This window comes from Pezoporus occidentalis, unplaced genomic scaffold, assembly GCF_034315485.1.
Source record: "Pezoporus occidentalis ecotype Australia unplaced genomic scaffold, CSIRO_AGI_Poc_V1 ctg289, whole genome shotgun sequence".
NCBI lineage: Eukaryota > Metazoa > Chordata > Aves > Psittaciformes > Psittacidae > Pezoporus > Pezoporus occidentalis.
In genome coordinates this window covers 731,011-757,196 of record NW_026914818.1, presented here as the reverse complement: position 1 = coordinate 757,196, position 26,186 = coordinate 731,011, and the positions used below count along the sequence as shown (strand labels likewise).

General features: G+C 63.0%; 4 protein-coding genes across 4 annotated transcripts; 3 read left to right on the top strand and 1 right to left on the bottom strand.

Moving 5' to 3' along the window:
• Positions 1-255: 255 nt before the first annotated feature.
• On the bottom strand, positions 256-7,093 carry PES1 (pescadillo ribosomal biogenesis factor 1). Its single transcript, XM_062626082.1, has 15 exons — positions 6,958-7,093; positions 6,547-6,626; positions 6,190-6,343; positions 5,995-6,104; positions 4,313-4,484; positions 3,981-4,070; positions 2,746-2,862; positions 2,560-2,637; positions 2,128-2,217; positions 1,811-1,941; positions 1,573-1,698; positions 1,300-1,484; positions 1,060-1,196; positions 729-896; positions 256-459 (listed from the first exon to the last, which is right to left on the bottom strand). Exons 1-15 carry the CDS (start codon positions 6,979-6,981, stop codon positions 373-375), a joined length of 1,749 nt encoding a protein of 582 aa, XP_062482066.1. The 5' UTR covers positions 6,982-7,093; the 3' UTR covers positions 256-372.
• A 2,670-nt stretch (positions 7,094-9,763) lies between these two features.
• On the top strand, positions 9,764-13,473 carry TCN2 (transcobalamin 2). Its single transcript, XM_062626083.1, has 10 exons — positions 9,764-9,978; positions 10,503-10,689; positions 10,773-10,829; positions 11,529-11,671; positions 11,744-11,905; positions 11,986-12,161; positions 12,594-12,768; positions 12,861-13,053; positions 13,162-13,283; positions 13,370-13,473. The coding sequence occupies exons 1-10, from the start codon at positions 9,894-9,896 to the stop codon at positions 13,429-13,431; spliced, it is 1,362 nt and encodes a 453-aa protein (XP_062482067.1). The 5' UTR covers positions 9,764-9,893; the 3' UTR covers positions 13,432-13,473.
• A 649-nt stretch (positions 13,474-14,122) lies between these two features.
• Positions 14,123-16,885, top strand: SLC35E4 (solute carrier family 35 member E4). Its single transcript, XM_062626091.1, has 2 exons — positions 14,123-14,824; positions 16,431-16,885. Exons 1-2 carry the CDS (start codon positions 14,215-14,217, stop codon positions 16,838-16,840), a joined length of 1,020 nt encoding a protein of 339 aa, XP_062482075.1. The 5' UTR covers positions 14,123-14,214; the 3' UTR covers positions 16,841-16,885.
• A 5,712-nt stretch (positions 16,886-22,597) lies between these two features.
• LOC134167434 (uncharacterized) lies at positions 22,598-25,284 on the top strand. Its single transcript, XM_062626090.1, has 3 exons — positions 22,598-22,975; positions 23,445-23,541; positions 24,772-25,284. The coding sequence occupies exons 1-3, from the start codon at positions 22,791-22,793 to the stop codon at positions 25,114-25,116; spliced, it is 627 nt and encodes a 208-aa protein (XP_062482074.1). The 5' UTR covers positions 22,598-22,790; the 3' UTR covers positions 25,117-25,284.
• Positions 25,285-26,186: the final 902 nt, after the last annotated feature.

Genomic DNA, 26,186 nt, shown 5'->3' with positions numbered 1-26,186 from the left:
TGGGCTCCTCTCCACCAAAGCCAGGGTGCTGTGTGCTGGGCAGTGCCCGGCAGCTCCTGCTCCACCGTGGGGCTGCTCCTCCACCCAGGGCTGTGCCAGTCCAAAAGGAACAATCACAAAGGGACCTGCAAGAGCCTCCTCCTCCTCACTCACCGCCCTGGGGGTCAGGAAGCAGAGGTGGCACCAGCGTGAGGGGCTGGTGACCCTGATGCCATGGTCCAAGGCAGGATGAGCAGCACCGGTGCGGGAGAGCACTGGGAAAGGCACAGCAGGAGGTTTATTTACAGAGGGGAAATGGTTTCGTTTTGCATTCCTGTCCCAGCATCAGAGCTGAGGGTTCAAGGACAAGGGTGTCCACAGGGCACAGCCCCGTCACGCTCGCCGTGCCTTCTTGCTTTTCTTCTTCTCCTCCTTGACAGCAGCATCGTGGGCTTTCCTCTTCGCAGCGAGTTTGTTCGCCTGTGGAGGACCCCCCGAGAGGCAGAGTCAGAGCCATCTGCAGTCACCAAGGGCAGCTCTGCCCCAGTCCCACCAACCCCCGGCTGTGCGTGGGGAGATGGACCCATGTGCTGCAGGCACCCGGGTCACTGCCCTCACCAGCTACAGGAAAGCAGGAGCAGCCCAGAGCCGGCACAATGTGGGACACACCTGGCTTTAGGGATCCACCACCACGAGCCCATCTGGGAAGAGTCAAAGGTGCTGGGCCCACAACAGCCCTATGCTCCTACCTCTCGGACTTTCCTCTTCTTGCCAAACATGATCTTCTTGTAGAGGTATTTCTCCCTCTTCTTCATCATCATGATGGCCAGGCGCTTCTCCTCGCTCTGCTGCTCCTGCTCCAGGCGCTGCTTGTCCTCCAACTGCAGCTTCCCGGCCGTCACCGTCACCGGCAGCGCCTGCAGGAGCCAGAGCTCAGCACCCGGAACCCAGCACCCTCCCCAGGGACACACGGAGCACCCTCCCCAGCAGGCAGCAGGTCCTGAGCACGGACAGGGGTCCAGGCCCCAGCAGTGCGGTGGCTGCAGGAGCAGCACAGCCACAGCAGTGCCAGCTCTGTACCTTGTTGCTCTGAGTCTTCTGCTCTTCCAGCTTCTTTAATTTCATCTCCTCTTCCTTTTCAGACTCATCTTCCTCCTCCTCCTCCTCCTCGTTGTTGTCCTCCTCTTCCTCCTCTTCTTCCTCCTCACTCTCTTCATCTACAGACAGAGCACTGTCACCAACGGCAGAGCAGGCACTGGCGCCAGAGCAGGTCCAGCCCTGCTCAACTCCCCAGCTCCTGATCCCAGAGCCTGGCTTCACCTGGCTCCTCTCCCCTCTGCATCGCCAGCAGCTTCAGCTTCTCAGGAGGGATGTAGTCTCCCTCCTGCTCCGTCACGAAGGGCGAGAGGTGGGGGGGCAGCAGCACCCCCGGGAAGTAGTCGGCCACAGGGAGGCACAGCTTGGCATTAACCGAGTCGAAGACCCACTGAGGCTGCAGGTAGTACCTGTGGGGCAGAGGGACTCAGGCTCTGGAGCGCATGGGCTAGAGGGGAGCGTGGGACAGGTCTGGGACAGGCTTCGTGCCTCACCAACCTGCCAACAACCTGCTGCTGCACCTGGGGCCGGTCCACGATCTGGTGGGTGATGGATGGGTCGCTCACACCATAGGTGGCCCCGATGCACAAGGACTTGTCCCAGGAGACTTGGCCACCAAAGCACCTGCCAGCAAAGGCCACCGAGGGGTGAGGCAGGCAGGGGGGGGCCTGCAGGAGGTCAGGCAGATCGGCCCCCAAGCCCTGATGGAGGGGCAGCACCGAGGCACAGCACGTACCGGATGACAAAGGCCAGCGGCTCCCGAGGCACCTCCCTGTTGAGGAAGAAGCGCAGACCCTCAAAGAGCTTCTTGTGCTTCTCCAGGGCCTCCTGCTCCTTCTTCCTCGCATCCATCTGCTCCGCAGTCTCCTGCTCAGGGCAAAGTATTCAGCTTCCTCCCCAAGACCAGCCCCTGCCAAGCCCCTCTCTGCAGGGTGCCAGCCCCATTGGGCTCCCAGTCCCTCCCAGCACCACACCAGCCCCTGCCCGGGCACAAAACCTCCCCTAGACAGGATCCCCCAAGGCCAGGGCTGAGCCCCACCACCAGGCTCTTACCCCCTCCACTGGGAACTCATCCAGCTCCACCTCCTCCTCGTGGGTTGGTGCCACCACCCGGGCCAGGCTGGAGCTCAGAGCTGACAGCTTCTGCAGCGGGAGGCAATGAGAAGGGTCAGGCCCAGACAGGGCTTTGGGATGGGAAAAGGGGCAGCCTCATGGAGGAAGGGGCTTCTCCAAGACTGGAGAGATATTCAGCCTCCTCCATGTCCTGTCCCACCCCAAGTCCCCCACCATGCAGAATGGACACCAAGCACTGCTCCTCCCTTGTCCAACAAGGAGTTTGAGACCAGGCTCCTCCCATGGAAGGGTCTGGCTCTGCTCCTCAGTCCCTACACACCGAGTGCCTCACAGCAGGAGGAGGTGTGGGGTCAGGACACCAAGACCACGCAGGATCCTCCCGTGGAGCACGGTGACAGCAGTGTCCCTCACCTCCAGGTAGCTCTCCGAATCCATGGCGTATTCCTTGCCCTCTGCAGGCTTCAGCTCAGCATCAGCCTGGCCATCGATCTGGGGGGAGAAACAGGATGTGGGGAAGCAGCTCCCAAATCCCAGAGACCCCAAACACCCCCTGACCCTCCAGCACAGCCCCAAAGCCGGGAGCAGCCGGTGCCTCACCTTGGGTGGGTAGATCAGGTTGAGGGACTGGTAGAGGCGGAAGTTGACAAAGCCCAGGAGCGTGGTGTAGAACTCGGTGAAGGTGGCCATCACCCGGTAATCCACGTCCGTGGGGTGCTGTGGGCACAGCGAGGGTGAGGACACAGGGACAGACTCCAGGGATACAGAACTAATGCTGCCTGGGCAGGACATGGGCTGGCCAAGGAGATGCTGCAGGCTGAGCTGGAGGAGTGAACCTCAGCAGGGGCCAGACAAAAAACTGGGAAGCCTCAACCCAACTGTGCCAAACCCAGGGGTGAAATGAGAGGGTCCTGCCTGGCAAGGGGGAATGGCTCTAAACTGACAGAGGGGAGATGGAGATGAGCTCTTAGGCACAAGCTCTTCCCTGTGAGGGTGCTGAGGCGCTGGCACAGGGTGCCCAGAGAAGCTGTGGCTGCCCCATTCCTGGCAGTGCTCAAGGCCAGGTTGGACACAGGGGCTTGGAGCAAGCTGCTCCAGTGGAAGGGGTCCCTGCCCGTGGCAGGGGTTGGAGCTGGAGGAGCTTTAAGGTCCCTTCTAACTCAAACCAGGCTGGGATGAGTCTGTGATAAGATCTTGGCAAGGTGCAACACAGCGATGAGTCTGACTCGGCTCCTCACTAAGTGGTACAAGCCTCATTCCTCAGGTTAATCTTTAATTGCTGATTAAGGCATATTTGGTAATTAAAAAGAGAAGACAAGGAACCAGGGAGGCTGGTACAGCCAGGCATGGGGACACGGGGACAGTCAGCCTGGAGGGCTGGGCCCCACCTGATCACCTAAAGCCCTTTATGGGTTCCACAGCATGAGAGCCACAGGATGGTCCCTCAGCTGTCCTTGGGAGGGACTTTAGCAGCGCCTGTTGTGTCTGATGAAGGGGTGACAGGTTTGAACTGAAAGAGGAGATTCGGGCTGGACATGAGGAAGGCATTTTTCACCATGAGGGCAGTGAAACACCGGCACAGGTTGCCCAGACTGGTGGTGGATGCCTCATTCCTGGAGACGTTCCAGGCCAGACTGGATGTGGTACTAAGCGACCTGGTCTAGTTGAAGATGTCCCTGCTTACTGCAGGGGGCTGGATTAGATGAGCTTTGGGGATCCCCACCAAGCCAGACTGTGATTCTATTCTAACCCTTCCCCAACCCAGCAAAGGCAGCATTGGGGCAGCAGCAGCGCGGGTCCTGAGGAGATCCTGCTGCGTTCCCCCCGGTACTCACATCATGGGCAAAGGTGTAAGGGGTGATCCATGTGATGGGCTGCCCCAGCACCTCGGCCTGGTAGTAGATGCCCTTGATGGAGAGGAAGACCTGGCAGGGAATGGAGGGAAGGCTCAGGGGAAGGAAGACCATGGGTGCTCCCTTGTCCCGTTCTCGTTAACCCTTCCCTTGTCAGTGGGGTCACCAGGGGAGCATCAGGCAGCCCAGCAGCACCCATTCCCAGGCTGAAGCACCAGCACAGTGGGTCCAGTGCCACCCAGGGGCACAAGCTCATCACCACCACCACAATCCCCCAGGGCAGGGGGTCTCGGCCCCCCTCCCGCAGCACCCACCTTGCGCAGGGAGCGGGAGGCGATCACGTAGTTGAGGAACTCCACAGCCAGGCGCCGGCAGAGCTGGATGGTCTGGACGTGGCACTTGCCCGTGCGCGGGAAGGTGGAGAACAGGAAGCACATGGAGAGAGCATCGTCCAGGTCCCGCAGTGCATCCACAAAGGTTGGATACCTGTGCCCGGGCAGGAGGAGGAATCACACACAGCCACGTCCACCAGGAGCTGCTGGGGCTCGTGGAGACCATGCAGGACAAGGGGACAGGAACCAAAGAGCATCATCCTCCTGCACATCCCACCGAACTGGTGACCCACAGCGATGGGGTGCCCCTGCTGGGCACGGGGGACACCAGCTCCTGGGACTCAGGGCTCTCCAAGGAGCCAGGAGAGCAACAGCCCAGTTACCGTGTGGTGTCAACAGGTTTTAGAGCACCCACAGGCACATGTGCTGGATTGATCCCCAGAGTGTGAGCAGCAGAGCAGGGAGGGGATCCTGCCCCTCTGCGTTGCTCTGGAAAGAAACCTCCTGCAGCCCTGATCCAGCTCTGGGGCAGCAGCACAAGAGGGACGTGGAGCTGTTGGAGTGAGGCCAGAGGAGGCCACGGAGCTGCTGCGAGGGCTGGAGCAGCTCTGCTCTGGAGCCAGGCTGAGAGAGCTGGGCTGGGTCAGCCTGGAGAAGAGAAGGCTCCTGAAGGGGAGACCTGAGAGCAGCTCCAGTGCCTGAAGGGGCTGCAGGAAAGCTGGAGAGGGGCTTGGGACAAGGGATGTAGGGACAGGCCAAGGGGAATGGCTTGAACCTGCCAGAGGGGAGACTGAGCTGAGCTCTTAGGCAGAAGCTCTTCCCTGTGAGGGTGCTGAGGCGCTGGCACAGGGTGCCCAGAGAAGCTGTGGCTGCCCCATCCCTGGCAGTGTTCAAGGCCAGGTTGGACACAGGGGCTTGGAGCAAGCTGCTCTAGGGGAAGGGGTCCCTGCCCGTGGCAGGGGTTGGAGCTGGAGGAGCTTTAAGGTCCCTTCCAACACAGACCAACCTGTGATGCTGAATCCCAGCCTGCACCCACCAGGACCAATGCTCCTGTGGTGCAGCACAACAGCACAGGGCACTCCTTGGCCAGATGAAAGCTGCAGGACTCAAAGGCTGCAGTCAGATGGTGAGGTCCCACCACTCCAGCAGTGCTGCAGTCACAGAATCCCCCATCCCAAGCTTGCTGGGGCAGGGCTTGCCCCTTGGTGCCATTTCCCTTTCCTCAATCTGCACCAGCACAATGAGGTCCCGGGCACCACTGGGACAAGGAAGAGACAATGAGGTTCCTTCCCTGCTTTGGTTTTCTCCTCTCCCACTGCCACCAAACCCATCAAGTCACCAAGAGTCGCCGTCCATCAGCCCTCCCTCTGAGGAAAACAGTGCCCAGGGAGAGGAGGAGAGCTCTGAGCATCTTCCTGGAGATCCCAGATCCATCTGGGATGACCAGGCACTCCCTGCTCACTCATGCATTGCTACAGCCAGCTTGCAGCACACCCTGCCCTTCTCCTCCAGCCCAGAAACACCAGTTTCCATCACCCCCCCTTCAGATACACACAGGAGATGGATCCCCAATGAGGGACGGACACAGCGAAGGCTCCACATCCCCAGGGCAAGCTCCTGCCCAGAGGACAGCTCTGCCAGGGCAGGGCATGCAGCGCACCCACCTCTCCTTCACAATGTGGTCAAGCTTGTAGGTGGGCTTGTTCTCCTTCAGCCGGTCTACGGTGCTCCACTCGCTCTTGCCGTACGCCTTCCGGAGCTTCCGCACAAACACCTGCGGGACAGCGGGAATGCTGGGGGGGGGCTGCGGGAGAGGCCGAGCCCCCATGGCCCCTGAGGGGCTCCTGATGGGAAATCACCTTGTACTCCCGGAACTTGTTGACGATGGGCTCATGGAGGAGGAATTTGATGTCCTTGAGGAGGTAGAAGGTCCTGGGAGCCGTGGAGCCTTTGTTCACCTTCTTCTTGTGCTTGGGCTCGTGGGGGTAGATGCCCTTCAGGATGCAGAGGCGCCTGGGGGCAGCGATAAGGGCGAGACGTGGGGCTGGAGCACCCAGTGGTGCTGCCACCCCTTGGACACCCAAAACCACAGCACCGGGACCGAGACTCCGGGACATGCGGGACACAACCCCCGGCTCCCCATGGGGAGGGCCCATAGGGACACCCCGCCACAGGCCCCATCTCCTGCGGGGGTCCCGGTGGGACGCTGGGCGCACCTGAAGTCGGGCAGGCTCAGCTGCAGCTTCTTCCGCGCCCGGTTGCGGGTGATGTAGTTGGTGGCGGCCCCGCGCTCGTACTGTGGAGAGACGGGGGGGGGGGGGGTCGGTACAGGGAGCCCGGCCACCGGGATGGGGAGCGGGAACCGGCGGGGCGGAATAGAGCCAGTAGGCACGGCGAGAAGAGGGGGAGACCCGGCACCGGATGGGGTGAGGGGGGGAACGGGAAGGTACAGGGGGAGATGGGGAAGGGGGAACGGACACGGGAGCGTAGCGGGGGGACGGACACGGTACGGACACAGCCGGGTACCGAGGGGGGGGATGGGCACGGTACGGACACAGCCGGGTACCGGGGTGCCGGAGCAGGGGAGCTCCGGTGCGGGGGAAGGGGGGGGGGGGGGTAACCGGTACCTTCTTCTTCTCCACCCCTCCCATGGCCGCGCCGCCGCTGCCGCGTGCTCCCGGCGCCGCAGGACCCCGGGCTGCCCGCGCGCTGCCTGCAACCGGGGCGCGGGGCCCTCACCCACCGGAGCCGCGCGGGGCTGGGACAGCGTGAGCGGGGCGGGAGGCAGGAGCGGAGCGGAGCGGGACGGGACGGGACGGGGCCGGGCAGGGCAGGACGGGGCAGGCGCACCGCGGGCAGCCCCCGCGTCCCCGTCGGAGGGGTCCTGCAGCGCGGGGCACGCCGGGGTGTGCGGGCGGGGCTGGCTCCCGGTGTAGGCCCCGTCCCCGGGTCCTGCGGCGGCGGCTCCCGCGGGGCGGCCTCGGCTCCGGAGTCCCCGTGGCTCGGGAGAGGCCGGGCCCGGGGGGACCCACTCGTGGTGGCGGGGGGCGCAGGTCCCCGCGCCGGGGGTGAGTGCCCGCAGGGGCTCCGGGCCTCGGGGTCACGAGCTGAGGTTTGGGTTGGTGTGCGCCGGTCCCGGGGTTAGCGCTGGTGACACGGGACGGGTAAAGGGGTTATAACCGACAGCACTGAGCACTGAGGGGTTATAACCAACAGCACTGAGCACTGAGGGGTTATAACCGACAGCACTGAGCACTGAGGGGTTATAACCAACAGCACTGAGCACTGAGGGGTTATAACCAACAGCACTGAGCACTGAGGGGTTATAACCAACAGCACTGAGCACTGAGGGGTTATAACCAACAGCACTGAACACTGAGGGGTTATAACCAACAGCACTGAGCACTGAGGGGTTATAACCAACAGCACTGAGCACTGAGGGGTTATAACCAACAGCACTGAGCACTGAGGGGTTATAACCAACAGCACTGAGCACTGAGGGGTTATAACCAACAGCACTGAGCACTGAGGGGTTATAACCAACAGCACTGAGCACTGAGGGGTTGTAACCAACAGCACTGAGCACTGAGGGGTTATAACCGACAGCACTGAGCACTGAGGGGTTATAACCAACAGCACTGAGCACTGAGGGGTTATAACCAACAGCTCCCAGCACTGAGGGGTTATAACCAACAGCACTGAGCACTGAGGGGTTATAACCGACAGCACTGAACACTGAGGGGTTATAACCGACAGCACTGAGGGGTTATAACCGACAGCACTGAGCACTGAGGGGTTATAACCAACAGCACTGAGCACTGAGGGGTTATAACCAACAGCACTGAGCACTGAGGGGTTATAACCGACAGCACTGAGCACTGAGGGGTTATAACCGACAGCACTGAGCACTGAGGGGTTATAACCGACAGCACTGAGCACTGAGGGGTTATAACCGACAGCACTGAGCACTGAGGGGTTATAACCGACAGCACTGAGCACTGAGGGGTTATAACCGACAGCACTGAGCACTGAGGGGTTATAACCAACAGCACTGAGCACTGAGGGGTTATAACCGACAGCACTGAGGGGTTGTAACCAACAGCACTGAGCACTGAGGGGTTGTAACCAACAGCACTGAGCACTGAGGGGTTGTAACCAACAGCACTGAGCACTGAGGGGTTATAACCAACAGCCCTGAGCACTGAGGGGTTATAACCAACAGCACTGAGCACTGAGGGGTTATAACCAACAGCACTGAGCACTGAGGGGTTATAACCAACAGCTCCCAGCACTGAGGGGTTGTAACCAACAGCACTGAGCACTGAGGGGTTGTAACCTACAGCTCCCAGCACAGAGGGGGCTCCTCAGCCCCACTGTTTTCACTGGAATGAGCTGTTTGCATTGAAACAAACCAAACCACCAGACCAAAAATGGGGAAAAGGAACAATTCCAAGGTGGCAGGGGTTGATGGAAGAGAGGAGTTGAGGTTCTGCTGGCTCTGCTTTCCTGGGGGTGTTCTCCTGGCCCAGTGCTGCCGTGCTGGTGGCACCTGAGCATCCCCTGAACATCCACCGGGACGGGACGCTCTCAGGGTGACGGCTGTTGAAGCAGTTTGATGTTTGCCCAGTGTCAGGTGTCCCTGCCCAGGGTCGGGCATGGAGCTGGAAGAGATTTGAGGCCCTTTCAGCCCAACCCAGGCTGATTCTCTGCTGGTTTGTGTGGTGCCGTGTGGGGCTATGGGTAATGAGGGCTTGGACCTGACCCTGGTGTGTCCCTGGAGCTGCTCTTGTCCCCACTGCAGGCTGCAGCCGCTCTGGGTGCTTCACCCGCCCCTGGTGCCTCTGGGTGCTGTTGGTGCCATGCGCCCTCCTGCACCCTCATCCCTCCCCACCGCCCTCCAGAGAGCAGCTGCCCCTGGGACGTGGGTCACCTCCTGCCCCTGTCACTAGTGGGACACCCATGGGCGCTCCCTGGGTTCCCCACTGTGTCCTGTAGATGCCAGGAGCCACGTCCTCAGCCCCCACCGTGTGCAGGGGTTCTGTGGGGCACAGGAGCCAGTCCCCACAGCCCAGCACCTGCCCTGAGCCTGGGGGTCCCCAGCAGCACCCTGGGACCCCACGGCAGGGTTTACCTGGTGGGGCTCAGCCCCCCGCACCCGCTGCCGTGCTGGGCTGGTTAATCCTTGTTTGCAGTTCCATGCGGACAGCGAGTCACGGCTCCCGGAGGGCGCGGGAGCACGGGATTCCCAGCCCCATCTCTCGCTGCTGACTTTGACCGGTGGCTCTGACCCAGGCAGGGGTTCAGGTCTCGCTGCCCCGGCTCAGGGCAGGGCCACCCCGTGCTGACCCGGGCTGCGCTGGGTCGGGGAGCTGGGAGGGAAGGGGGGCCGGGAATTCCTTATCTCTGCCCCGCGGGGGTCGGGCTTCATTTCCCTTCTCTTCACCTCCAGCCGAAGTTCTTCCCTGTTCCTGCTGACTCGGCTCCAGTGTGCGGAAACAGCCTCTTGTGACACCTCCCTGTCCCCGGCTCTGTCCCAGCTCACCCCGTCGCGCTGTGCTGAGCCATGGCACAGCACCCGCCGTCCCGCTGCAGCATGTGGCTGCTCCTGATGCTGCTGCAGGCTGCGGTCCTGCCCGCCCGGCTCTGCGGTGAGTATGGCCACGGGCACACCCCGCAGCCCCCCCGGGGGCTCCCCCCTGCTGAGCAGGTCCCTGAGGAGCAGTGACACGAGCCCCATCCTGTGCTCCAGCCCCGTGCCCTGGCTCTGGGGCAGATGCTGGCCGGGTGAAACCGCTCTGGTGATGGCTTGCCCAGGGCTGAGCTCTATGGGGTTAAGCTTTATTCCTGTGCCCCCTTCCTCCCAGCGCCTGCAGCCCCCAACCACCCATGTCCCTGGGGACAGGGCAGCCCTGCCAGTCCCCCGCCAGCCCCGTGGGTTGCCTTGGGCTCTCCACACTCCTGCTTCGTGTCATTTATGTTTATTTCCCATTTCGGGGCAGAGACTTGAGCTCTGGGGACCTGAAGGGGGGTTGCAGAGGGCAGGGCCACACAGCAGCGTTTGGGTGCTGGGTCTCCATCACCACCACAGCCCCACACCACCGGTGCTGGGTGCTGCAGGTGCCCCGGGGCATTCCTGCCCCCCTCACCCTCTGCTCCCTGCTGGGGCCGGTAGAAGCCCCGGGGCAGGCGGCCGTGCTGCGGGCTCTGAGCTCCCGGCTGCTGGCGCTGGCTGCGGATCCTGAGCGGGACCCTGACCCCAGCGTGTACCTGGCGCTTCGCCTGGCCGGGGAGCACGACCTGCGCCGGGAGCAGCAGTACCTGGAGCGGCTGCAGGATGCCTTCCAGCACCGCTACGGCCTGTAGGTCCTGTGGGGCACCCCGCGTGTCCCCTGCGTCACTGCGGGGTGTCCCCTGGCCTTCCGCTGACACCGAGTCCCCACAGGAGCCTGCAGGCAGCTGGAGATCCCCAGCACCATGCTGCAGACACCGAGCACAGCACGTACGTGTGTGTTCCACACAGGGACAGTCCCCTCTGCTGGCAGGGTGATGAGCACCACTGCAGTGGGGGGGGTGACGGGTACCGGTGTGCTGCAGTGGGGGTGGTGGGTGCTGGTGTGCTGCAAGGGTGATGGGTACCAGTGTGCTGCGGGGGGGGTTGATGGGTACTGGTGTGCTGCAGTGGGGGTGATGGGTACCGGTGTGCTGTGGGGGGGATGATGGGTGCCGGTGTGCTGCAGGGGAGGTGATGGGTACCAGTGTGCTGCGGGGGGGGTTGATGGGTACTGGTGTGCTGCAGTGGGGGTGATGGGTACCGGTGTGCTGCGGGGGGGGATGATGGGTGCTGGTGTGCTGCAGTGGGGGTGATGGGTACCGGTGTGCTGTGGGGGGGGTTGATGGGTACTGGTGTGCTGCAGTGGGGATGATGGGTGCCGGTGTGCTGCAGGGGTGACGGGTACCGGTGTGCTGCAGGGGTGATGGGTACTGATGTGCTGCAGGGGTGATGGGTACTGGTGTGCTGCAGGGGTGATGGGTACTGGTGTGCTGCAGGGGTGATGGGTACTGGTGTGCTGCAGGGGTGATGGGTACTGATGTGCTGCAGGGGTGATGGGTACTGGTGTGCTGCAGGGGTGATGGGTACTGGTGTGCTGCAGGGGTGATGGGTACTGGTGTGCTGCGGGGGATGACGGGGTGTTTGCAGGAGCACTGATGCGGAGTGGCTGGAGACGGGGCGGCTGGCACTGTACCTGCTGGGGCTGAGGGCCACGTGTTCCCCGCTGGAGCACAAGCTGCTGCGCTCACTGGTGACGTGGCTCAAGTATTACCTGGAGGAGGACTGGGCAGGTGAGAGCAGCCCCATGGCATGACCACAGCGAGCACCCACCTGGCCACAGTGACACAAGCCCTTGTCCCCAGGCTCCAGGCGGCACGGCCACCCCATCACCAGTTACTACCAGTACGGCCTGGGTGTGCTGGCGCTGTGCGTGCACCACAAGCGGGTGCGGGAGGAGGTGATCCGCCGGCTCCTGGCCGCTGAGCAGCACGCCAAGTTCGGGTACAGTGCCGGCAGTGCCGTAGGTAAAGGGTCCCTGGGGATCGGTGGGGTGGTGGCACCGAGGGTGGGTGTGTGGCTGCGTGGTGACACCCTGTCCCCACAGACACAGAGGCAGTGGTGGCAATGGCCTTCACCTGCCTGGAGCAGGAGCGGCTGGTGGGGTCCACGCTGGCGGCGGAGCTGCGGGGAGCGGTGCACGAGGCGAGGAAGAGGATGGTGGAGGCACAGGGCGAGGATGGCTTCTTCGGCAACGTCTACAGCACCCCCTGGGCCATGCAGGTGGGTGTCCAGTGTGGGGGGACACCAGCATGGGTTATGGGTTTGGGACATGGGTGTAGACATGGGTGTGAGCATAGACACAGTGTGAACATCATGAGGTTCAAGAAGGCCAAGTGCAATGTCATGCCTCTGAGTCAGGGCACAAAGGCGGGGTGGAAATGGGATGGAGCAGCCCTGAGGAGAAGGGGTGTTGGGTGATGGGAAGCTCCCCATGACCATGGCAGGGGGTTGGGACTGAGTGAGTTTTAGGATCCTTTCCAGCCTTTCCCTTTCACTCTGTGATCCTATGGCTCTATAAGCAGGGGTATGGGTGCAGATGTGGGTACTGGGGCAGAGGCAGTGCTCAGCTCACTGTGGTGCCCACAGCCCAGTGCTCTGAGCCGCCTCCCTCCTCGGGACGCTGCCCCATCCCCTTCTTCCCTCTGGCTCCAGGTCTTCATCGCCACCAACTCGTGCGAGGCGCAGGCTCCGTACGGCCGGGCCATGGCTGCGCTACTGCAGCACGTGGACGCCTTCAGCACCGCCGCCACGCTGGCACAGGCGCTGCCGGTGCTCTACGGCCGCTCCTACCTGGACATCTCCTCCATGCGCTGCGAGGAGGAGCTGGGTAGGAGCTGGGGACAGCTGGGGGGGGCACGGGCACCGCTGGCACTGCGGTGGTGGCCTGGTGCCCATCAGCACCGTGATGGCTTCTCGCAGACACACTGACGCCCATCAGCCCCGAGCCGCTGTCGGAGCTGCCGGGGAACAAGACGGTGCGGCTGGTGGTGGAGTGTCCTCTGCCACCGTGTCCCGAGCGCTGGCTCTACGACCACCCGGTGCTTGTACCCGCCGGTGCCACCCTCCTGGATGTGCTTAGGGCGGCCACTGAGCAGGGACCCCCCGACTTCACGTATGTGACCCTCACACCCAGCGTGGCCGTGCGCTGTGCACCCATCCGCGGGCTCATCCACCCGGCAGTGCTGGGGCTGGACCCTCACCCTCATCTGCCCCCCGCCAGGTTTGACACCCGGGACACCCCCCAGGGCCCCTACCTGAGCGGGGTGCTGGGGCTGGAGGCGCAGCAGCAGAAGCGCACGTACTGGCAGCTCCTCACTGCGCCCAGCACCAGCCTGCAGATGGGTGAGTGACGGAACCCACGGGAGGCAGGGGGTTCCTGGCTGTCCCCACGGCCACTTTCCCACCCGGGGCTGTCCCTCTCTCCACAGGTGTTGGTGACTACAGACCCTGCGATGGGGAGACCCTCATCCTGCGCCTCACCGAGTGGTAGAGGATAGGGGTGATGGCAATGAACTGCCTGCCCAGGCACAGACCCTGCTATCTCCTGCCTCCTGCTTTCCTGCGCCTGGGTGCCAGCACCCCAGATCTGCCCTGGGGGGGGGGGAGAAGGGAGAGGAGGGGGGACACACGATGCCCTGTGTCCTTTGTGCATGGTGGGATGGAAGCACCCAGAGCAGCAGCTCTGTGAGTGGATGGGGCAGCAGCTGCTGGAGGCAGTATTTGGGGTGCCCAAAGCGGCCGGCTCTGGGCAGCCTGAGCCGGAGCACATCCCCCGTGAGTCACAGCCAGGGCCATCCTCTGGGCGGGACGCATTGGGCGCCCTCCAACCCCAAGCGTTGGGGCCCCGTGGTGGCCGCGGTGCCGCCTCCCGGGTGCGTCCCAGCCCTGCTCCAGGGCTTTAACCCAGCCCCAGCCCCTGGAGGCGGTGCCGGGCGCTGCGGGTCGGGGTCGCGGTGTCCCCGCCGCGGGGGCAGCCGCACCGGGGGGCTCTGACGCGGAGCCGGTGCCCCCGCCCGGGCGGCGCTGACGCGGAGCCGGGGAGGAGCCTCCCCGCGGCCGCTCCCTCCCTCCCGCCATCGCCAAACTTCCCGCTCGCCGCTGGCATCGCCGCCCTCGCACATGGCAGCAGCGCCCCGCGGCTGAGCCCTGACAGCGGGCACCGGGCGGATCCGGCACCGCCACCGGCAGCACCAGCACCACCGGCGGCCGAGCTCGGCGCGGGAGGACGGGGCAGAGCGCAGGGTGGCAGCGGCGGGGAGCGGAGCCGGTGCCCATGTGCCCGCGGTCCCGGCGCGGCGATGAGGCAGCGATGATGCCAACCACCGCCGAGGGCAGCCGCCGGCCCTGGAAGCCGGACCCGGGGCAGGCGCAGGGCGGTCGGGCCCCGCCGTGGCCGTCGGTGCCGCTGACCCTGACGGTGCTGGCCTGGCTGGGCACCGGCACCACCATGGCCGGCCTCAACAAATGGATCTTCTCGGCGCACGGGTTCCGGTACCCGCTGCTGCTGTCGGCTCTGCACATGCTGTCGGGGGCGGCCGTGGGGCAGGCGCTGGGCTGGGCGCGGGGGCTGGCGCCACCGGCCCCGCGGCACCGCGCCAGGATCTACCTGCTCAGCATCACCTTCTGCACCAGCGTGGCCATGGGCAACCTGGGCCTGAGCTCCGTGCCGCTGGACGTGGCGCAGGCGGTGGCTGTCACCACGCCGCTGGTGACGCTGCTGCTGTCGCGGGTGCTGGGGCGCCGGCGGCACCACCCGCTGCAGTACGTGGCCATGGGGCCCGTGTGCGCCGGGGCCGCCTGCGCCATCGCCAGCGGCCACCAGCCCGGCTGCGGCTTCCTGCTGGCTGCTGCCGTGCTCCGCGCCCTCAAGTCCATCCAGCAGAGTAAGTGCCGCTCCTCCGCCCCGTGTGCTGCCTCTCCCCTGCCCTGCCCGCCCCGTCCTGCCTGTCCCCTGCCCTGCCCGCCCCGTGTGCTGCCTGTCCCCTGTCCTGCCTGTCCCCTGTCCTGCCCGCCCCGTGTGCTGCCTGTCCCCTGTCCTGCCCGTCCCCTGCCCTGCCCGCCCCGTCCTGCCCCGTGTCCTGCCCGTCCCCTGTCCTGCCCGCCCCGTGTGCTGCCTGTCCCCTGTCCTGCCTGTCCCCTGCCCTGCCCGCATGCCCTCCCCATCACAGCCCTCAGGGCACAGGAGTGCTGGTGGCACCCAGCACCACCCTGGTGCTGGTGCTGCTCCCTGGCACCAGCGCCACCCCAACCCTCGGGCACTTTGGCTCCTGATGCTACTTTAGCCCTAGTCCCACCCCAATTCCAGGGCCATCAATTGCATTCCTGGCCCTGGCATCACTCGCTGCCCACCCTGTTCCTGGTGCCACCCCAGTGCCACCCTTGCCCACCCTGTCCCTGGCATCACTCCGGTGATCACCCTGTGTCACTCTAGTACCACCCTGTCCCTGGTGTCACCCCAGTGTCACCCACACCCACCAGCCACCTCCAGCATGGTGCCATGACCTGGTGTGACCCTGCTTTGTTGGTGACAAATGCGCTGGTGTCCCTGTGGCTGGCTCCCAGTGACACTGCCCCATGTCCTGGGGCCCTGGGGGGTGGCAGTGCCATAGTGTTGGAACACCCAAACCGCCCAGTCCCATCCATGGGCTCCCTCAGCACCCACCTGGGACATGGTGAGTGGCGCTGGGTACACAACATGTGCCCCCCTGTGCAGCCCCCCTGGCTGTGCCTGCTGTCCTCTGGTGACCCAGAGAGGGGGGACAGTGCCCGGGAGTGGTGCAGGATGAGGAGATGGGCATGGAAACTGCAGGACAGGACCAGGAACCGGCTCCATCCATCCTGCTCCTGGGGCATCCCCTGACCCAGGGCACCCCCAGTTCCCCAGTTCCCCCTTCCTAGTGACTGTGTTCAGCTCTGAGCCTCTCACAAGAGGCATTGAGGTGCTGGAGCGGGGCCAGAGAAGGGCACTGGAGCTGGTGCAGGGCCTGAAGCCCAAGTGTGATGGGGAAGGGCTGAGGGACCTGGGGGGTTCAGTGTGGAGAAGAGAAGGCTCAGGGGGGACCTGATGGCTCCCTACAACTGCCTGAGAGGAGGATGGAGCCAGGAGGGGCTGGGCTCTGCTCCCAAGGAACAAGGGATGGGACAAGAGGAAACGGCCTCAAGCTGCCCCAGGGCAGGTTTAGATGGAGCTGAGGAACAATTCCTGCCCCAGAGGGTGCTCAGGCATTGGAACAGGCTGCCCAGGGCAGGGCTGCAGTCACCGGCCCTGCAAGTGTTCACACCCCGTGGAGATGAGGCCCCAGTGCCATGGGGCAGTGGTGGCCTTGGCAGTGCTGGGAAGGGTTGGACTGGGAGAGCTTAAAGGGCTTTTCCAGCCTGGTTGGTTCTGTGATTTGGGCCCTGGGCACAAGGGCTCATGCTGGTGGGTGCCCCTCTGGGTGCAGGTGTTCCCCGGGGGCCATCCCCACTGACTGTCCCGTGTCCCCACAGGTGTCCTGCTGCAGGAGGACCGGCTGGATGCACTCTCCCTGCTCTGCCTGACGTCCCTGCCCAGCTTCTGCCTGCTCCTGGGGGCTGCGGTGGTGCTGGAAGTGGGGCCCTCCTGGGACGGGGTCCTGCACTACGACAGCACCCTGTGGGGCTGGGTGCTGCTCAGCTGCCTGGGCTCCGTGCTCTACAACCTGGCCACGTCGCGCGTCCTGGCCCTCACCTCCGCGCTCACCGTGCACGTGCTGGGCAGCGTCACCGTGGTGGGGAACCTGCTGCTGTCGCGCCTCGTGTTCGGCACCCGCCTGAGCGGGCTCAGCTACGCGGGCACCGCGCTGGCGCTGGCCGGGCTGCTCCTGCTCCACCAGCCCCGGCTCCTCGCGGGGCGCTGGGCCCGGGCACCGCAGCCATGAGGAGGGACAGCGCGGAGCCGGGCTCGGGAGCCATGGTGGTGACGGTGCAGCACGCGGGTGTGCTGAGCTCACCGTGACGGCTGTGCACTTGGGTGTGATGTGTGAACACGTCCGGTGTGCACGGTGTGTGTGCACATGGGTGTGCTGAGCTCACCATGGTGTGCGTGCACACAGGTGTGATGTGTGAACATGTCTGGTGTGCACGGTGTGTGTGCTGGTGTGCACAGTGATGTGTGCACATGGGTGTGCTGAGCTCACCGTGATGTGTGTGCACTCGGGTGTGATGTGTGAACACGTCTGGTGTGCACGGTGTGTGTGCACATGGGTGTGCTGAGCTCACCATGATGTGCGTGCACACGGGTGTGATGTGTGAACACATCTGGTGTGCACGGTGTGTGTGTGCTGGTGTGCACGGTGTGTGTGCACATGGGTGTGCTGAGCTCACCATGATGTGCGTGCACACGGGTGTGATGTGTGAACACGTCTGGTGTGCACGGTGTGTGTGTGCTGGTGTGCACAGTGATGTGTGCACATGGGTGTGCTGAGCTCACCATGATGTGCGTGCACACGGGTGTGATGTGTGAACACGTCTGGTGTGCACGGTGTGTGTGTGCTGGTGTGCACAGTGATGTGTGCACGTGGGTGTGCTGAGCTCACCGTGACGGCTGTGCGCTTGGGTGTGATGTGTGAACACGTCTGGTGTGCATGGTGTGTGTGCACATGGGTGTGCTGAGCTCACCGTGATGTGTGTGCACTCGGGTGTGATGTGTGAACACGTCTGGTGTGCACGGTGTGTGTGTGCTGGTGCGCACAGTGATGTGTGCACATGGGTGTGCTGAGCTCACCATGATGTCCATGCACATGGGTGTGATGTGTGAACACGTCTGGTGTGCACGGTGTGTGTGTGCTGGTGTGCACAGTGATGTGTGCACATGGGTGTGCTGAGCTCACCATGATGTGTGTGCACACGGGTGTGCAGGTGTGAACACGTCTGGTGTGCATGGTGTGTGTGCTGGTGTGCACAGTGATGTGTGCACATGGGTGTGCTGAGCTCACCGTGACGGCTGTGCACACGGGTGTGCAGGTGTGAACACGTCTGGTGTGCACGGTGTGTGTGCATGTGTGTGCTGGCATGCACAGTGATGTGTGTGCTGGCATGCACAGTGATGGGTGTGCTGGTGTGCACAGCTCTGTGTGCACATGGATGTGCCGAGGAGCATGGTGCTGTGCACAGAGCAGTGCTGGTGCGCACAGGTCTGTGTGAACACAACTGATGGTGTGCGTGGCCCTGTGCACATCACAGTACTGTGTGTACGCGTGTTTGCTGGTGTGCACAGAGCCGGGTGTGCTGGTGCGTGCGGCACTGCACGTGTGTGCTGCCGTGCACAGCTCTGTGTGCAGCGTGTCTGCTGGGTCGCAGGGCTCTGCACGTGCACAGAGCTGTGCACACGGGCTTGCTGAGGTGCTCAGCGCTGTGTGCACATGTGCTGGTGTGCCCGGCACTGCACACGTGTGTGCTGGTGTGCACAGCACCGCGTGCGCGTGTCTTGGTGTGCTCAGCCCTGCGCACACGTGTGTTGATGTACACAGCTCCGGTGTGCGAGGGGGCCCATGCAGAGCTCTGCGTGCACAGGCCCTGTGTGCTGCCGTGCGTGCCTGGGGCACACGTGCTGCTGTGCAGCTCCGTGTGTTCCAGCAGGTCTCATGTGCGCTCTGTACATAGGAACGTGTCTGTGTGCACGGGTGTTGTGTGTGCGAGTGTGTTGCTGCGTGTGCAGAGCCTGCTGTGCACAGGCGTGTCCCTGCGCACGTGTCTGTGCACGGAACATGTGTGTGTTGGTGTGCACAGGAGCTGTGTGTGCAGATGCACCTCCACATGTACCCAGATCTGCACAGACCCGTGTGTGACAGGTACTGCTGGCACGTACCTACATGTGTGTGCCATGGCTCTACATGTGTGTCCCCAGGCTGGGCACACTTGGGGACACGGCTGTGGATACACAGCTCCATGCATCTGGATGCTATCACAGCGCAGTGTGTGCCCACACATGTATGTCTGTGTGCACAGGTGTATGTCTGTGTGTGCACATGTATGTGCGCACATGTATGTGTGCACATGTATGTCTGTGTGCGCATGTATGTTTGTGTGCACATGTGTATGTCTGTGTGTGCACATGTATGTGTGCACATGTGTGTCTGTGTGCACGTGTGCGCACACGTGTGTGTGACTGCTCTGCTGGCTGGGGTACACCCGGGGCCGTGTACACGCGGTTCTCATGGCTGAACAAATGCCAGGGCCAGGTCCGTGTCCCCCCTTTGTCCCCGTCCCCCCCGTGTCCTGCGGCCACCCCAGCTCCAGCCCCACCGTTCCCGGCGTGCCGAGGCTGGAGCAGCAGAGCGGCAGGGCCGGAGCCCAGCAAAGGGGACGGGGACGGCTCGGACCCGCTCGCATCGCTCCGGGACAGCAAAGGGACGTCCAGCGCGGGTTCAGCGGCACCGGCACCGCGGCGGGCGAAGGGCCCTGCTCTGGTTGCCCTTGTCCCAAAATAAAGCTCTATTTTTGTCGTGCTCCGCCCGGCTCCTGGGTCATTCCCGGGTGGGGCAGGGAGGAGGGTGCTGAGGCGCTGGCACAGGGTGCCCAGAGAAGCTGTGGCTGCCCCATCCCTGGCAGTGTTCAAGGCCAGGTTGGACACAGGGGCTTGGAGCAAGCTGCTCTAGTGGAAGGGGTTGGAGTTGGAGCTGGAGAAGCTTTAAGGTCCCTTCCACCCATCCCAGGCTGTGGCTCTCTGAACCCGCGGTGCAGGAACGCGCGGAGGCCCAGGAGCCCCCGGGTGCCCCAGCTCCCGGCGCTGCTGCTCCCACCAGGGCCGGTGCCGTCTCCGTGCCGCAGCGCGGGGCCCTGGGACCCGCACCCGGTGCCCGGGTGGTGCCCGCAGCGTGGCCCTGCCCGGTCCCGGGGAGCAGCGCCCGCCGGTGCCTCCCCCCGGCCGCGTCACCCGCAGGCAGAGCCGCTGCTCCCTCCCCATTCCCGAGCGGTGACTGCGCTGCACCCATCAGCGCACTTCCCAAAGGCTCCCAGGAGCGGCTCCTTCCCCAGCGCACGCCGAGGGCCGTGAGCCTGCGGGCGCTCAGGCTCCCATTGCAGGGGCTGCCCCATAGCGGGCGGCGTTGGGAGTCGCTTTTGTTTCCCAGTTCCCCTCCAAAGGCCGCTCCCAGGGTGTCTGCAGGGATGGGTTTGGGGAAACCCCTCCCAGGACATTCCGGGACCCCAGACCTGCGCTGTCCTTGCCAAGGGACGGGAGGAGCAGGACCTGCCTGTGGGCACGGAGCCCTTCCCCAGGGAATGCCCATCCCGGCCCCGGACCCATCTGCTGGCACCAGGGTCTGCCCAGATCCTGCCTGCATGGAACCGAGCCTGGTTTGGGTTGAAGGGACCTTAAAGCTCCTCCAGCCCCAACCCCTGCCATGGGCAGGGACCCGTTCCACTGGGGGCGGTTGCTCAGCTGGGCTTTGCTGGCCCTGGTTTCCATGCCCACTGCTCCAAGGATGTGGCCAGGTCCCTCTGCGGGCTGGGGGCTGGAGCTGGGCTGGGGGCTGTGGTGCTGCCCATGAAGGTGCTGGCCCGGAGCTGTGGCCCTCTCATGGGTATTTCAGGCCATGACCTCAGCCCGGTGGCATCCCAATGCTCCGGCCTTGGGAAGGATCAGGCTTCCCACCGGCACAGTGCCCATGCGCCAGGTCTGGTGGCATCGCAGAAGCCACCTTCCTGGGGAGCAGACCCTGAGGCAGGGAAGGATGGGGACGGCCCCGCATGGGCACGTGAATGCAGCAGCAGTGGGGATGGGTGGCACCCCCATGTGCTTGGTCCCACTGTGCTGGAGGTGCTGGTGGCGAGGAGCTCCAGGTGGGAGAAAGGGATGTGTGTCCGATGGGGTGGTGTTGTTATGAGGGAAGTTTCTTCTGGATCTGGTGTTAAACTGCTGCTGCAATGCTCCTGTGAGGCAGTGATGGAGCGCCGTGGGAGCTGGGAGCTGCTGCCCTTGCTGGAGGAGCAGTGTGTCCCCATGCAGGGGATGGGACATCAGGGTGGCTTTACTGTGCTCACATTATCTGTGTTTCAGGACAGGGGATTAGCTGCTGCCCTAGGGATGTCGGGAGGCTCAGAGCTGCAGCAGGACGGGCACTTGCTAAGTTGGGAGCCAAAGGCAGCAAGTGACACCTTCCCTCACATGCGGGCTGTGGTCTGACACCACCACGTCACCGTCCTCACACGGTGCCAGGGACCACCCGGCTCTGGAGCTGAAACCATGGAAAAACCTTTTTTTAGGGTAGACCTGAAGGAAAATGCATCCCTGTGGCAGGACAGTGAGGCCCGAGGCCGGACAACGTGAAGGGTGCTATGGCCAGCGGTGCAGAGTGGGACCTGAGGGGGATGGACACAGCCCGAGCCCCGCTGGAGGCCAGGGGATGGACAGGGAGACCCTTCAGGCCCCTGCAGCCCCTCCTCTGCTTCAGCGCCTCCAGAAGTGCTGTGACCCCCCCCTGCCAGCCTGGGGTTGCTGCTGCCTTCCCTGCTCGCCCTGCCTGGCACCCGCTCACTGCTCTGCTCCGGTGCCCCAGGGCACAACTGCCTAACACTGAAAGCAAAGAACCCCAGAGCCAGCCCAGCCCCTGCACACACAAACCCCACTCAGCCCAGCCCAGGGTGCCCCGCGCCGAGGGCAGCGGTGTATCCTGCGGGAACCTGCAGCCCACATCGTTTATCCTTCTGTTGAGCAGGAGCACGGGATGCGCACATCCCCCAGAAAGGCAGAGCTTCTACAGGCTCAGATCTTAGCGCTCACTTCTGCCCATGCTCTGGTGGCCCAGGCTCTGTGTGAGCTCCAGTCACTGCGGTATCGGAGGGATAAAGAACTGTGCCACTGGCACAGGGTGCCCAGAGAAGCTGTGGCTGCCCCATCCCTGGCAGTGTTCAAGGCCAGGTTGGACACAGGGGCTTGGAGCAAGCTGCTCTAGTGGAAGGTGTCCCTGCCCGTGGCAGGGGTTGGAGCTGGAGGAGCTGCAAGGTCCCTTCCCACTAAACCATTCCATGACTCCATGGTTCCATGACGGCGGATGCTGGAGTCTCTTCCTGCCCTCTCTGGAATGCAGCAGATGACTGGGCTTGGAGCTGCTGTCTCAAAACCTGGAGTTACATCCCAGTTAGGAAAAACAAACCCTGGTAACGCTCCAAACATCCTGACTCACAGCTCGCTCCTGCCCTGCGCTAGCACAGCTTGTGCTGGGATAAAACAACCCTGTCCCAGCACGGGACTGCTTCAGGGGCCCCCTCAGTGCCCTGAGACACAGAACACGTGAAAACCAACTTCACAGCTTAAACTGTGCTGATTCTATCTCCAGTCACCTCCCTGGTGGTACCGCAGATCCTCTGGGTTCAGAGCACAGATTCCCTGCTCCAGCCCCCTCGGATAAGTTTAGTTTTAATGCTCTGGCTCGGGTCTGGAAAACTGCTGTTGGCTTTTCCTTGGTGCCTTGCCAAGGGGCCACAACAGCTCCTTTGTACTCTGAGCAGCAGTACTGCTCTTACTTCATAAACAGGGAGAATCACCCCTGGCAGAGATCACAGAATCCAGCTTGGTTTGGGTTCAAGGGACCTTAAAGCTCCTCCAGTCCCAACCCCTGCCACGGGCAGGGACCCCTTCCACTAGAGCAGCTTGCTCCAAGCCCCTGTGTCCAACCTGGCCTTGAACACTGCCAGGGATGGGGCAGCCACAGCTTCTCTGGGCACCCTGTGCCAGCGCCTCAGCACCCTCACAGGGAAGAGCTTCTGCATTAGAGCCAACCTGAGCCTCCCCTGTTTCAGTTCAAACCCATCACCTTGTCCTGTCGCTGTGGGTCCTGATGCTCACCGGGTGCAGAGCTGCTGCCAGAGCTGGCTCTGGGCTGGGTGATGGGACAAGAGGGGTCAGTCCAGGCTCTGCTGCCTGGGAGCGCCGGGGCACCAGGGAGTGTCGGGGGCCTCCCATGGCAACCAGCACAGCAGAGAGCACTCGGGGCCATGGCGGAGCAGGACAGAGCGCGGCCTCGCATCACCTTCTTCCCACCGCCACAGAGCCGGCAGCCTGGGGGGGCCCGGTGAGGGCTTGGGTACCTCGGGTGTCCACATGGGGATGGGGGACCCTCATATGGGGATGGGGGTCCCTCACATGGGGATGGGGGACCCTCATATGGGGATGGGGGACCCTCACATGGGGATGGGCACCCTCATATGGGGATGGGGGTCCCTCACATGGGGATGGGGGACCCTCATATGGGGATGGGGGACCCTCACATGGGGATGGGCACCCTCACATGGGGATGGGGGACCCCCACATGGGGATGGGGGTCCCTCACAGGGGGATGGGCACCCTCACATGGGCATGGGGGACCCTCACATGGGGATGGGGGTCCCTCACATGGGGATGGGCACCCTCACATAGGGATGGGGGTCCCTCACGTGGGGCATGGGCACTCTCACGCCTCTGGGTCTATGGGAAGAGGGGTCCTGCTGAGCACCCCTGCACCCTGCTCTGTGTGACACGAAGCCCCCTCTCCCTTGGAGCAGCTTTGCAGACTTGGACCTCGAGCAGGACAGTGCCTGGTTCAGGAGCCAGGTGTCCAGCTCCAGCAGCAGCCATACTCTGCTGCTCCTGCAGAAGAAGGTGAGGCCACCACTGCCTGCAGGGCCCTGGGATGGGGTTCATGGTCACCGTCAGCACAAGGGAAGGGTTTGTGCCTTGGAGTCCTTAAACCATGGGTGAGGTCCTCAGCCCTTTGGCCTCCATCCTGATGGATGAGGATGTGGGTGCCGAGGATCTCTTCAGGGGAGTAGGAGGCAAATGGTCAGGGGAGGCAGCTCGAGGCTCCTGGGCTGCCTTTGGTGTGGAAGGTTGCACCTCCAGCCTGACCTCAGGATGCAATGCTGCTGCCCCATCCTACCTGCCAGTGAGCTGGGGTCTGGAGCCATAAGCTACAGACTTAACCTGACTTAGATTTGTTCCTATGTAGGGAGACCGAGGGTTAAGTACTAGGAAGGGGTGAGGTGCTGACATGTGGGCTCCCGGCAAAGGTTTAACAACATTTAGCAGCCTGAGCCCCTCTTTAGAGCTTCCCTCTTTGGGTCCAGCAGGACCAGGTTCATTAGCAATGGCAGATGAGATAGGCTCCCCTGTGGGAATGTGCCAGGTAGAGTCGAACACCGAAATGAACGTCTGATGGTTTCGATTCCCTGTGTCTCTTGCTCAAATCTGTCCTTGAGACATGAACCAGTGACCAAGAGCTCCTGACTGGAGGTTTGCTCCTGCTCACAGGGATGAGAGCGCCTTCTCCTTGGCTGGGTGTTCCCTGAGCCCACAACTCCAAGGGCTGATGGTAACCTCCAGGCAGGGTGTGCTCAGGAGATCCTCCCTGCTGCCTGCCGGTGTTCATGATGCTGGGTTCAAGGCCTCAGGGCAGTGTGGACACTGGTGAATTAGCTCTGGGTTACAACCAGCCTGTGTAGTGCGGGTGATGTGAGGCTCATCTGCCCTGTAAGTGCGGGTTGAGAGCCCACTCAACCGGTGACCACACTGGCCTTGGCCAGCCTGATAACACAGCCCTTTGGTTACCAGTGTGAGGGGCTGGTTTGAGAAGGAAGAATGCCAGGGAGTGATGGTTCTGTCCCCCAGACCTGCTTCTTGCAGCGGCACAATGTGAATTGCAGTCAGAGGCAGCATGGTTTGAATGCTCTTCAGAGCAAGTTAGAGTTATACTTAGGAATGTCTGGAGGCCACCTTGAGCACAGTGAGGGATGTGGTGGGATGTCCCTCTTCCCAAAGACAAGCATCCCCTTGGAACTCTTTCTTGCATGGTTGGGATGCTGACTGGAAGATCTTGCATTTGCTTGCACGAAGGCAAAGCACTTTGAAGAGGCCAAAAGGAAGACGGAGCGTTTCCACGAGCAGCTCCAGCAGCAGTTCGTGAAGCAGCAGGAGCGGAGGCTGGAGCGCAGGAGGAAGGCAACGCAGAGGTTTGAGAAGTCACTGGAAGTGCTGAGCCGCAGGAGCGGGCAGGCGGCGGCCCCTCGGGCTGGGGATGGAGCAGCACCCTCGGAACACGCAGCTCCCACTGATGGAAAAGGGACCGAGACAGGCGTCTGGAGAGCTCCTCCTGCAGGCTCCGGCCCGCGGCCTCCCAGCACACAGCAACGCTCAGCTGCTCCGGTAGGAAGCCAAAGCTCGGTCCTGTCCCAGCAATAAAGCAGCGCGGTCCTTCCCTCTGCTGCTGCTGCCCGTTTGAAACCAAGGGCTGCTGTGGTTAAAGGGCCATGGGCTGGGGACAGCTCAGGGAGCAGGAGTAAAATACCTCTTCCAAGGCCTGGTGTCCTTCGAGGGAACAGAACAGGGATGGGAAAGGGATAGAGCTTTTCCTTGTGCTTTTAGAGAGGAGCCAAACAACGTGTTTCATGGCTGGTTGGATTTCCAGGGGTGTTTCCAGAGGCTCAGGGAGGGTAAATGAATCCACTGTTGGGGAAAAGAAGGATCAGTGACTTCAGCAACTTCGGAGAAAAAACAGCAAGGAAAGGGGTATTGAAGGCAGTGAAGGGGGTAAGTGTCAGCAGCAGATGGAGAAGGTGGCTGTAGGCAAGCACAACTGGTCAACTTTCTTCTTTTCCCAACCAGACATACAGAGCAAGCCCTGAGATCCAGCTGAGTGCAGGAGCGTGGGGCTGGAGACCCTGGCACCATCCACCCCCGCCTCAGAGAGTGCATCCTGACTGTCCCTGACAAGCATCCGTCCCACTTGTTCTTACAAACCTGGCACTGAGGGAGGAGCTCTGGTTTCTGGAGGCGCCTGGTTGTCAGCCCAGTTCAGTGCTGGGCTTCATAACAGCAGAAACCTGTTCTGCTTGCAGTGAAGCTGATAAGCTCCAGGTCGGGTGGAGCAGTGATTCAGAGCAGCCTGAGAAGGACTTGGGGGGCTGGTCAATAAGAAGCTCCCCATGACCCAGCTTCAGTGAGTGCTTGAGCCCAGAACCCCCCCGTGTGCTGGGCTGCACCCCCAGAGCGTGAGCAGCAGCTCAGGGAGGGGATCCTGCCCCTCTGCTGTGCTCTAGGGAGACCCCCCTGCAGCCTTGATCCAGCTCTGGGGCAGCAGCACAAGAGGGACGTGGAGCTGTTGGAGCGAGTGCAGAGGAGGCCATGGGGATGATCAGGGGCTTGAGCACCTCCAATACAAAGAAAGGCTGAGAAAGTCGGGCTTGGAAACATCTTGGGCCATGCTGGCACCAGTGACAGGCTGGTGTCTACCTACATCCCGTGGCTTGGGC